Below are 13004 nucleotides of genomic sequence, written 5' to 3'. Positions count from 1 at the left end.
CACAAGAGGACCTGGACATTGGCAAAGCTGTGCTCTTGGTATGACTCCCATTCATTTCATTGGGGCATCTGCAGGAGCAGGTCCTGGGCAGCCTTGGCTGCACCCATCATCTTAAAATACAGGCCCTGTATTTTAAGATGGTATTTTAGACCTCTGCCCTAATCGGAGAGTGCTCATTTTTACCCATTCTGTTACTTCCATTTTCTAGAAAGGTGCCAGAGGCCAAGATAACAGCTGGAACTTCATGACTTACTGTAACTTCAGCATAATCTGTTGGCATGTGAATTTGCTTCCCATTTTCCTTGTTTGCTTGAACAGCTGGTTCCTCCCCCTTTTCTGGCTTTTGGCTCTTCAGCCACATTTCATACAGCTGCTCCATGTCTTGAACTAAGTGAGAACAGAAACTCAAGCAACTAAGGTATGAGCAAGTAAATGGAATAGGCAGATATTAGCTTATAAATAAATAATGGTATCACTAAAAGAACAAGGTCAAGGATGTTTATTACTGCAATGTACTTCTGGGCATGCAAACATAGCATTATCAATCATCTTCAGGGCAGTGTTGTTGTTGTTCAGTCATGTCCGACTCTTCGTGACCCCATGGACCATAGCACGCCAGGCCTTCCTGTCCTGCGCTCTCTCCCGGAGTGTGCTCAAGTTCATATTCATTGCATCGGTGATGCTATCTAGCCATCTCATCCTCTGCCGTCGCAGGAGGAAAGAATGGGGAATGCATAGCATGGTTGTCTTGGAATGGAAGGCACTGGTACCTGTGTACCCTGCCAGCTGCCCTATACTATCCCACCCCCTTTTATTGTCATCAACCACAGCTTACACCAGAGTTTTGTTAGGCACAGAATAGCCCATTCATATGCAGATGAGTTTAATTTTATGCCCAAGTGAACTAAACCAATGCAAAAAAGAACTTTCTATAAGCGTTTTAAGACACAAGAAAGACCTGGTCTTTGAAATCCAAACAATGCCATCTGTGCAGGATTTAACTGATTCTGCTACTTGCTTAGTCAAACACAAACTAACACAGAAGATGTAATCTCTATATATCATGAAAAAGCTTTGAGTTTATGCAATGAGAAACTGCAACAACATGAGAATCACAGCTTTCTCTACCCTTAAAAAATATTATTGTCCTCACTGGTATAAAAGTGTGCCTGAATGTACCAAAGGCTGGAAACCAGAGAAACTTTGCACAGGTAGTCAAGGAGAAGACATTCTGCGCAGGATCCACATCAGGACTGCAGGATGTCATAACTATGTAGAAGTCTAGTGCAGTCCCACTCAGATGAATTAGCAGATCACATATTTCAAGGGCATGTCCTTACCCTCTGTTCTTTTGCTCCAATAACCTGCTCCAAACCCACAACACCAAGTTTTAAGAAGATAAGAATAACCTAAATCAGGGCAAAGAAACTGGATTTCCTTGGCACTAAATTAGGACTTGAAAAATACTCCACAAAATATAGATGGAGAAGAGGTAAAAGAGGTCAGAATGCCAACAGATTTACAGTATGTTTTTATGCATCATTTTAGCTTACTTACTGCCATTCTCCTTCATATAAGTCCACATTTCTCGCTCTTCATGACTGTGAGCAAAGGAGCAGTTCCCTACATACTGACATTTCTTGCCCGATGCAATATGATTGCACAACTAGATAAGGAAGAGAAATATATTCAAGTCAGATAAGCTGCATTCTAACGAGGAGTACCTTGAAGGCTAACTCTCTCTTACAGCAGTAGAACAAGTTGTAGAAGATTCATACTGGGTAAGCTAGAGAAGGATACATGGCACTTGTGTTTGGTGGATTGTGCCCAACCCTTTTACTGATTTTAGAGGATCAGCCCAACATCTAATGCACAGCTATCTTGACTTCTAGTCATGTCTGCATTCTACCAGTCCAGTCTGGTGACAGCCAGTGTGATGCAGTGGTTAAGAGTGTTTGACTCTGGGAAGACCTGGGGTCCGCTGCCCACTCAGCCATGAAGTTCACTGGGATGACTTGGGGACAGCCACTCAGCTTAACCTGCCTCACAGGGTTGTTGTGAAGCTGGGATTCCTGCCCCCTTGTACCTAAGCCTCAGCCCATTAGAGGAAAGACAGCGTGAAAATGTAACAATTTCCATTTCTCTAGAGAGCGAATTACTGGTACGCTTTCCAAGCCCAGCCATTTTTTTAATGCTCGCAATTGTAATTTTATGTTAAAATGCTTTACAACTTCAAGTCTTCCCATAAGTTGGGTAGAAATAAACTCACTGCTATGTTGTCTGTCCTCAATGGTAAATACTAGAATCAAATTTGGAACACACACACAAAAGCAAACCCTGATTTTAAAGATATGCTCACATCAAATTGCAAAGGCACTTGCTTCTTTGTGGGAAGGGGGCGAATTGTATTCCATTTCTTGCGCTCATTTGACATTACCAGCATCACTCGGCGATCCTTGGTCCACCTGAAAAGGACAGCATCACTCAGAGAAATAATTGTTTCAGCATGACAGCACATCATGGCTGTGTCAGAAGGAAGCTCACACTAATAATGATGCAAGCAATCCCTGTAATACATCCCTTAATGGTTTTCATCAAGCATTACACAAACCAGGAGAGTGGGAATACCTTACAACATGCCAATGGAGTCAAACTGTCTCAAGGCATCCTTTGCCATGCAAAAACAAAGTCTTTGTCAAGATGCTAAAGGACATTTCTAAGCTCATGGCTGTAGAGAAAACACTGAATATGTGATGCAATGCCAATTTGTTCCAAAAAAGAAAAAGAAAAAAACCACTGGCACTATCACACAATTAGCATTTAACTTCCATACAAGACTTGTTTGAAGAAACACTTTGAAGAATAGGGAAGGAACCATAACTTAGTGAGGGAGCCCCGGTTTGTATCCCGAAGGTCCCACATTTAAAAAGCTCTTGCTGCTGCCAGTCAGAGTTCTACACGATACAGGGCAAATAGCCTGATTGCCAAGTAGTCTGATCTGGTATAAGGTAGCCTCCTATGTTCCAGAGTTGCTAACCCACTCTGAGTCAGGAAGCAGCCAAGAAAACATAGTGAAAAATGGATTCAGTTAAAGTGGAGAGAAAGAGCACCACCTGAACGAGAAACCGAGACACTTAATAAGACTACTGATCCCTGGCAAAGGAAGATTCTTGAAACAGACTGGTGTTTGAGAGAGGAGTTGGGCAATTTATGTGCCACTTGTACAAATGGCTTTTCTTCTTATGTCATAGCTGCAGTTATTGGCCCTAAAGGACCAGAAGGCAAATAAGAACCCTACATTTGTTGTACTTTCAGAGCAGATGCTACAGCTGATGTTACTCTGTACTTTAGGGTTAGCAACACTTCAGGCTAGCAGGTCTCTGGAAGATTCTTGTCTGGCTAAGAGGGCTTTATTGTAATGTTTTGTAACAAGCCAAAACATTTCCTGAGGCCCCACGTGGCACCCTTCCCAACCCTTGCAGGCAAACACCCAAGGGCATTCCAACAAGCATCCAAACACAGCATCTTTGAGAGGCAGAAGAGAGCCATATAACTTACGGGTGCCTTGCTTTTGCACTACAGTATTTCTTGTTTCTGTCTGGCTCACTAACTTGGCCATTTCTCCAACACTGAGCGCAAACAAACTTCATTTTCAAATTCAGAGATCCATGCTTCACTTGGTTGCTAAGAATCTTGAAAAATGAAACAAAAGGACAAGACAGTTTAGGTTTGCAAAAGTAGTTCCACACACCATAAGTATCCATGAAGAAAGGAGATAAATGTAAAGGGCTGCCTTCTCCCATATGAACCTGCCTGAACTTAAGATCTACTTCAGAGGTTCTTCTCCAAATCCCTACAGCAGGAGAGATGAGATTTGGTGTGCGGCACTGGGGAGATGGCTTTTTCAGTGGGGCACCCCATTTATGGAATGCTCCCCCTAGCAGACGATACTGACGCCCTTATCATTTCAGCAACAGGTCTTTAAGATCTTTTTATTCTGAGGCTTTTGGCAGTTGATTTTTTGCTGCTTTACTTGTTTATTGATTTTCCTGTTTTAATATCTCAAAATTATTTTTATTCATTTTAGTTCCTTTTATCACTCTCTGCTTGCTGTTTTTATGATACATTGCTACTGTCTATTTCTTATGAGCTGCTTTGAGTTTTTTTTAAATAGAAGCAGCATAGAAAGGTTTCATGTAAATAAAAATAGATAGCTATATAATACTGTCCACATGTCTGCACGACACAACAGTCCATCATGAATTACTTAACCCATGGTGAGGCTGCAGCACGTGCGGCTGCCACTTTGCATATCCTAGCCCCACTCGGGTTGTCATGTCATGCAAACCCAGTGAACGTGGGTTATGCAAGGCTTATTTAACCCTTGCATAATTCACACTCACCGGATTTGCATGACATGACAATGCTGGAGCAGGGGCTGGATATGCAAAGTGGTGCCTGTGGGCACCATGGCTCATCATGGATTAATTAACTTACAATGAGCCACGCTGTGTCGCCCGAACCAGGTCATTCAGTGTATATGTAAAGTGACATATTTTGATCTTAGTGGGGCAAATCTCTGATCACTTTCTTTAAAGTTGCTGATGTAAATTCTTTTTTACCTCCAAACATAACTAATTATACAACAAGGCTCCAAAGTACAGCACTGCGAGTTCTGAACGCTCAAGAGCCCTTTGGACTGATACTTCTTGAGCAGCAGCTTCCCATGAAGCATTGCTAGCCACTCTTGAAACTAAAGGAGTTTCAAACATGGCTAGCAATGTACCATAGAAGTCCACAGTCAAAATCTAATAAACCCCATTGATCACCTAAGCGGTAACTGAAAGCATCCATTTAAAAACGATCCTGCCATGCTGCAGCCTTCCACAAACTGAGGCATAGGAAGTTACAAGCCTGAAGGTCAAAATTTGCTGCTTCCAAAAAGCTGCATCTCTATTTTCTCTTTCAAACACTATCCACCTTTGCACAAGACATGGAAATCTTGCAAGTTTAGAATTGAGCGGGGGGGGGGGGGGGAGTCTTAGGGCCCAAGCAAGGATTCAGATACAGATTACCTCACTGTAGCTCTCCAGAAACAGTGCCAGTTCACCTGTGGCCTTCTAGTAGAGGCCCAATAGATGTATGGGGAAGAGCATCAGTTAAGAACATAAGAGCAGTGTTGGATCAGATCCAGGGCTCAACTAGTCCAGCAGTCTGGTCACACACTGGCCGACCAGCTGTCAACCGAGAACCCAAGGCAGAGCATGAGCACAACAGCAACCCCTCACCCATGTTCCCCAGCACCTGGTGTACTTAGGCTCACTGCCTCTGGTACTGGAGGTAGCACATAGCCATCAAGACTAGTAGCCACTGATAGCCTTTTCCCCCAGGAATTTGTCCAGCGCCCTTTTAAAGCCATCCAAACTGGTGGCCATCACTGCATCCTGTGGTAGCAAATTCCATAGTTTAATTATGCACTGTGTGAAGAAGTCCTTCCTTTGATCTGCCCTGAACCTCCCACCAATCAGCTTCATGGGATGACCCTGGGTTCTAGTATTTTGAGAGAGGAAGAAAAATGTCTCCCTATCCACATCCTCCACACCGTGCACACTTTTGTAGACCTCTATCATGTCTCCCCTGACCCTCCTTTTTTCCAAGCTAAACAATCCCAGCTGTTGTAACCTTCTCTCATAGGGGAGTTGTTCCAGCCCCTTGATAATTTTAGTTGCCCTTTTCTGTACTTTTTCCAGCTCTACAATATATTGTTTTAGGTGTGGTGACCAGAACTGTACACAGTATTCCAAGTGTGTGGTTGCTCTGTAGATTTGTACAGGGGCAGTATGAAATTAAAGTTTTATTCTCAATTCCTTTTCTAATTATGCGTAACATGGAGATTGCCTTTTTTACAGTGGCCATACACTGGGTTTACATCTTCATTGAGCTGTCCACCACAACCCCAAGATCTCTTTCCTGGTCGATCACCACTAGCTCAGATCCCATCAGGCTATACTTGAAGTTGGGTGTTTTTGCCCCAACGTGCGTGAACTGCATTTGCCATTTAGATGCCCATTCTCCCAGTTTGGAGATATCCTTTAGGAGCTCTTCACAATCTTTTTGTTTTAACCACCCTAAACAATTTGGTGTCATCGGCAAACTTGGCCACTTCACTGCTCACTCCTAATTCCAGATCATTTATGAACAGGTTGAAAAGCATTGGTCCCAATACAGATACCTGTGGGACCCCATTATTTACTTCCCTCCATTGGGACAATTTACCATTTGTTCCTACTCTCTGCTTTCTGTTCTTTAACCACTGTTCTTTCTGTTCTAAAGAACTTCAACTGTTCTTTAGAGTCCATGCTAGTTGTCCTAGCATGGGCTCTAAACTCCAGTGCATGTTTGTTAATAGTAGAAAAGAAGTTCCACAGCCCAGAAACACTGTTTGGTGGGCAAAGTGAGCTGCACAAAGGGTAGCAGCAGTTAGTACTTGGTGTCTCAGATCATCTTCGAAACCATCCTCTTTCCCTCTGCTGAAGGACTCTGGAGATGAACGGGTTGGGCGACAATGCAGCTACTAGTCAACAGTTTTGCAAAGGAAGCTGTCAAATATTAGGAGATATAATTTGTCCATCTAAGCCCAATTCTGTCTACTCCAACTGGCAGTAGCTCTCCTGATGCCTTTTTTGAGGAATCAGAGATGCCGGGGATTGAACCCGAGACTTTCTGCATGCAACACAGAACCACTGAGCTACAATCTCTCGTTTCTTTGTGCGCCAGTATGCTGGTTGCTTCATGAGGCAATCTGAGAAAAATACCTGTGCTCCATGTGCATTAGACTCCATATTCTGCCAATATTTTTTTGATTCTTGAACAATAGCCTCATGAGAAATACCTGCGGTGAGGGAGACATGCGTCTTAGGCAATTGTTATATTGCTTACATAGAATCATAGAATAGTAGGGTTGGAAGGGGCCTACAAGGCCATCGAGTCCAACCCCCTGCTCAATGCAGGAATCCAAGTCAGAGCATCCCTGACAAATGGCTGTCCAGCCTCGTCTTGAAGGCCTCCAGTGTGGGAGAGCCCACCACCTCCCTAAGTCATTGGTTCCATTGTCGTATTGCTCTTACAGTCAGGACGTTTTTCCCGATGTTCAGCCGGAATCTGGCTTCCTGTCACTTGAGCCCATTATTCCGTGTCCTGCACTCTGGGATGATCAAGAAGAGATCCTGGCCTTCTTCTCTGTGACAACCTTTCAAGTCCTTGAAGAGCGCTGTCATATCTCCCCTCAGTCTTCTCTTCTCAAGACTAAACAGGCCCAGTTCTTTCAGTCTCTCCTCATAGGGCTTTGTTTCCAGTCCCCTGATCATCTTTGTTGCCCTCCTCTGAACCCTCTCCAGTTTGTCTGCATCCTTCTTAAAGTGTGGTGCCCAGAACTGGACACAGTACTCCAGATGAGGCCTAACCAGTGCTGAGTAGAGGGGAACTAGTACTTCCCGGGATTTGGAAGCTATTTGGAATCTACCTTTGCACAAACACTAATGAGCCCTCCAAGATTGTCGTTTCGTGATCATTTCAATATTGGAGATTGACAACATTTGAAAAAATAAATTTTAAGAAGCATGAAGATCTTGCCAAACTAGATGCACAGAACAATCCTAGGCATATTTACTCAGAAGTAAATTCCAATGAGGCTTATTCCCAGGTACATAGGATTGCAGCCCAGAAACACCAAAAGCAAAACCACTAAAAATACGGGGCAAGGTTTCTATCTCACATTTTACTTGTTAAAGAGCAATTGTGTTTCACAAGCATACACTTAGGGCACATTCCTATGTGTGTTTAGACAGAAAAAGGTCCTACAACACCCAGCATGCCCCAGCAGTCATTGTAGGACATTATTTTCTTTCTAAACATCCATAAGATTGCACCCTTCAGGGATACAGATGACCATTTTCACTATTATGAAGGTGTGACATATTTCACAGCACCTGGGGGTCTGAGTTGGAAGGCCTCTCTCCCTAGTTTCACAGGGTTTAAGTCAGGCTGTGAGCATTCTGTGATGGAAAAATGCACTCCCCACCCATGCACAGAGGCATTTTTGTAGTACTGCTTCACCCGTTCTTGCACAAAATTTTACCTGTCTTATTCTGCATCATCCACACTTGGAGCTCTACAAGACTGTGAGCATAGAAACACTCATCATCCCGTGAACAGCCATAGCGAACTTCATGCCTGCACAGATCTAGCTGACACTGAGGATGAAAAGGTCGAATCTTGGAATACTTCACCGTCGTTTCTCGCAAAATGTGGACAAGGCACCTATTTGTTTTGTTTTAAAAGGTCAAATGTGAGTCAAGGAAAGTCTTTGAAAAGTTGCTTCAAATGTTTGTGCTTAAGCAAACAATGACTATAAGCCATGATCAGCAGAAATAGCTTTACAATACTCCCCTTTAAAATAGCAGAAGACTGTTGTCAGCATTCTGCTATTTTAAGAGTTAAAACCCTTTATTCCACCACTGTTCCCTCAAACCTATCGCCTTATCCAAACTGAATCTCACATAATCAGTTATAAATGAAACGTTTAAATCTTGTTGATTTCAACAAGAATCAGTTTTAAACTACTTTACACACACACAACACACAGTTTAAAGCAACCAACAGAGCAGTTGTCTATTGCAGAGATTGGGGGGGGGGGGGAGACTGAGCAGCTAATGGCTTGCCTAAAGCCACCTGGTGAGTCTTAGGGAGGGGAAGATTCCAACTGAGGACTTCCTGATTTGTAGCTCAGTCTTAGCCACTACACCAATCCAGCTTTAAAATACACCTATTAACTTCATTTGATACAGGAAAATGGGAAGCTGCGTTATATCAGGTCACACCATTTTGTCCATCCAGCCCAGTGCTGCCTACTCTGCTGGCCCTAACAGCTCTCCAGGGTCTCAGGAAGAGTCTCTCCCATCACCTGCCACCTGACCCTTTATTTTCACTGTGATGTAAGGGGTTGAACCTGGGATCTTCTGAATGCAAAGCAGAAACTTTGCTACTGAGCTATGGTTCCTCTCCACATGTCCACCTCCTGGCTCTCCTGATTTTTTGGGTGGGGGTGGACACACCTAAAATGTGTTGCATGTCTGCTAAACAGCCCCACTACCTCCAAAAACTACAATCCAGCAGTAGCATGTACAAAACTCAGCCTTACTCCCACTGAGCCTAATGAAACTTCAAATGTCTCCCAAATGTTAGAAAGCCAGCCACAAGACAAACACTGAAACCTTATTCATTTTGTTCCTAAGCAACACAGGAATGTCTCATTCCTGGGTTGTTACAGTTACCCCCGAACCAGGAAATTCTGGGTTGTTTAGGGGTTAAATAACCCAGAGTTAAGCCATGGTTTGGCAGTCCTGGGTTGTTTAGGAAAGCAGAAGCAACAAGCATGCAGGACGCAATGTACTCTCTACCACATGGCCACAACTAACAATGAGTTAAAACAACCCATCGTTAGCCGTTACATGCGAACCAGGTCTGAGGCTGACAGAATTAAACAGCTAGAAAAATAATCAAACTTGACACACAAGAACAGATGTTTATAAACAGCCCCATGTTGTGATATTCCTAGATAAGGAAATGCAGTGAGACCATAATGGCTACTGAATTAGACCCATGTTCCTCATTGGCCACTTCACATAAATGCTGAAAAGGTTCATTCATACATCTTCACACTTGTGCTGTCACTATAGCTAAAACAAACTAGTTGTGAAAGGAGGAAGACACACAGTTTATTTAATAGTTAATGAGAACTAGAACACACATACACACTTTATATATCAAGAAATCTCTAAAATCCATGACAGACAAGAGATTTTTGAACATACTTGTTATCTTCAAAATCATGCATAGCAGGGTGAGAACAGGAAGATGAGTTATCCTTATTCCTTTTGCTTATTATTCTGGGTTTATGCTCAAAACATTTCTGAAATACAAAACGAAAGCACTTTAGAATAGGAAAAGAATTCATCCTAGTTTGTTATCATCCCTCCCTCTAAGAATAAACCCAAGTTGTGAGTACCAACAAGACTGGAGCCAAAAGGGGGCCACTGAGAAAGAAAACGGAGTCTGAACAACCTTGGGGTAGCCCCCCAAGGCTTGCAGGATTACAATTCTTTCCTTAAAAAAAACACACACAACTTAAGGAGGCACAACACAGCCCAATGAGGATTAGGCATGCTCAGGAAGCACAGAATGTTGAGTGTCAGTTGGAAAAGAAAAATGAAAAAGGGAAGGAACAAGAGTTGGCCTGCTTGAGCTCCTGCAGCATCCCTGAGGGCACGGACTGGCACCCTGAACGGGCTTATCCAGCATGGAAGTGAGGATACGAGGCGTTTCACTGCAAGTCCAACTTTAATAGTGAACTCAGAGAGCTGAGTGCCTATCATTCTGAAACAGAATCACTTAAAGATACGGTGGGGGTTTCTACATACTCTGGGGACTCCCCTGGGTATGCAGAAGTTTGTAAATGGAAAAAAAACCCTTAAAAAAAAACCTCACAAAATTCTATAAACTTACAGAATGCTGATGGTGTTTGAGCCTATACAGAGAGTTTTAAAGGGTATAAACACAACGCAGTTGTCCATCAGCCTGTCAATGGAGTCTATCAGTGAAGTGTATGGTTGTGATCAGCTGAAACTCAAAATGTTTGTGTGTCAGTTGAAAACAAAGCAAAGACAGAAAATGGAGGACAGGGGAAGAGGAGAAAGTGGCCAGCTCAAGCCCCTCAGAGGATAACAGCAGTCCTGGAAAGGGAGATGTGTTCACCCTCTATATAGCTATATGATACTCAGGTTTGGGGCTGGCAGCCCACTATTGCTATATAGCACAGCAGCAGGAGGCACTGGGGGAAGGAAAAGAAAAAGGTGTCCTTCCCCCCTTTCCCACTCTTGAAATGCCCCTCCTTTCTTGCAAGGCCTGAGCAGGACCATTAGAGATCTGAAAGCAGTCAGTCCCAGGTGGCCTGGAGCCATGGCAGGAGCACGCTGCTTTGGAGGTAAGGATGAACTGCAACATGGTGTACAAATCCAAATGAGAAACTAACTACTGAAAGAAGTGAAATGCTGTCTAAGCCAGGACATCCCTCCCCACCCTGCAATCTAGTTATTTCAGGAAGTTCACCTAGCGGAGCTGCTCAAGTAGCTGCTTTTAACTGCTCTACACCATTCTGCTCTTGTTCTGCTTAACAAAGAAAGTCTTAGATAAACACCTCGCAAAGAAACATGAACAGTCCGTGATGCTCTTGAAGGAGTCGGGACACAGTCAAGCTGATCTCTCCATTGCCTTCAAAGAGCGCTTCGCGACTGAAGGCCCCTTTGCGCTCCAATGTCCACACATCAATTTCCTCTTGGCAATATGCAAAGGTACAGTGGCCAGAATATCTACACTCTTCTCCAGCAGCAACATCTAGAACGGGGGCGGGGGGTGGGGTGGTAACACGTTAAAAAGTGAATTAGGAAAAGCCTTTACGCGACACAGACCCTTTCTCTTTTCCCTGCTCATGGCTGTACAGCCTTTGCTTCAGTCTGTATGAGTATGTGTGTTTGGGGCCGCCGAACAGCAATGGTGTAGTGGTAAATTTTGACATGCATATGCTTGTCATGACATAGGCACAACCCCAAGGAGAGTCCAAAAATTCAGGCAACTGTGTTGATCCATTCCAACACACCAGTTCTAGCAGTTTTCATCTCCACCAGCAGCAAGCCTTCGGTAAAGCGAATGCGTCACCATTGCCCATTCCAGTCCAGGCCACCCCAAAATACTTCGCATTACAAAAGGAATGATGTATGTTGCTGGGAAAATTAATTTCTCCCCAGCTAGTGTGAAGATTGTGGCTAAGCTCCAAAGCGACAGGGAGGTCTGAGAGAGGTGGCACGTGATGTCCGCGTCCCTGCTAATAAATAAGGGGCGGCGCTGCATCCTGCGAGCCCTGGCTCTGCAACACCACTGCCGGATGGGGAAAAGGAGGGGAATTCGTTTCTGCATTCCCTGCATCTGCCCTAGGGCCCCACGCCTGCCCATTTTCTATCAACTTCAGGAATGGGGTAAAGTTCTCCTCACCAAGTGGCTGGATGTTGCTCCAGACCTCCCACCATCACCTGATCAGACATGTTCCCACACACATACACAGGCTTAAAAGCAAACCTCTTTTCTTTTAGCTAACCCGAGAGATTAACATGATGCGTGTACCAAATCAGAGTGCCTCTAGACAATCTGCTAGCTCTCCGCTCAGTTCCCCACCTTAGAAATGGGACTACCACACCGCTTCGCAGAGGTAGCTGCAAAAACGAAGAAGGAAGCAGGGCTACCCACCCTGAGTCTTGAGAAAATAATGGGCTATTAAAGCATGAACCAGAGTTAAAATCCTTACCTTTACATATATAATATGGTCCCACATACTGTGTTTTTGTTGGCCTCGGCCTTATTTTTTTCCATGATTTATCTTCAGAGTTCTTTATTCTACCTATTAGGATATCCTTCTTACACATGTGCTCTAGATTGGGATGGTACGTATAATCCAATAACTTTGGATCTGTAAGAAATTGGGAGGAGGTTAAAAAGCCGGCTTTATCTTCCCCAGTCTGCCATCAACTGCAGAACTGTATTCTAAAGGCAAATAGGCAGATGCTCAACCTTAGCCAAGCTAAGCCTTTAACCGCTACTCAATGATAAAAGTTTGCAATAATACAATATTGATTTTTCCAGTTGTCCGTATCACCCTGAAAATATGGAGTGTCTCAGATGTAATGCCATACCATGATCTCGTGCTATATGAATGAGGAGCCAAAGAGACTCAGGGTTATACCCTCCCTCCTCCCCTTAAGCTCTGTAATTCTCTCCCTCCTTTCCTGGTTCAAGGCAAACCATCATTTGCAACCAGTAAACATTGACTTGCTTCAACCCACAGGAAAGGATGGAGGCAACTGCTGAACCTGGGCGTTTCTTGGTTGCCCATTCAC

General features: G+C 43.8%; 1 protein-coding gene across 3 annotated transcripts in view; it reads right to left on the bottom strand.

Annotated features, from left to right (window-relative positions):
* Positions 1 to 13004, bottom strand: part of ZC3H7A (zinc finger CCCH-type containing 7A) — a 33139-nt gene that overhangs the window by 2794 nt on the left and 17341 nt on the right. For all 3 annotated transcript variants that reach the window (XR_014785485.1, XM_084818086.1, XM_084818088.1), the window contains 9 exons: positions 12416 to 12577; positions 11255 to 11451; positions 9873 to 9970; positions 8138 to 8319; positions 6816 to 6892; positions 3559 to 3692; positions 2360 to 2465; positions 1558 to 1666; positions 254 to 387 (listed from right to left, as the gene is read on the bottom strand). Coding sequence is in view for 2 of the 3 variants with exons in the window: in XM_084818086.1 (XP_084674212.1) it covers positions 254 to 387; positions 1558 to 1666; positions 2360 to 2465; positions 3559 to 3692; positions 6816 to 6892; positions 8138 to 8319; positions 9873 to 9970; positions 11255 to 11451; positions 12416 to 12577 (1199 nt within the window). In the remaining variant the exon portion in view is untranslated. The remainder of the gene's footprint in view (positions 1 to 253; positions 388 to 1557; positions 1667 to 2359; positions 2466 to 3558; positions 3693 to 6815; positions 6893 to 8137; positions 8320 to 9872; positions 9971 to 11254; positions 11452 to 12415; positions 12578 to 13004) is intronic.

The sequence above is a fragment of the Heloderma suspectum genome, chromosome 12 (assembly GCF_057233095.1).
Source record: "Heloderma suspectum isolate Gila_16-S chromosome 12, 16-S_ref, whole genome shotgun sequence".
NCBI lineage: Eukaryota > Metazoa > Chordata > Lepidosauria > Squamata > Helodermatidae > Heloderma > Heloderma suspectum.
The sequence above is the reverse complement of the archived record's forward strand: the minus strand, read 5'-3'. Positions and strand labels throughout refer to the sequence as shown.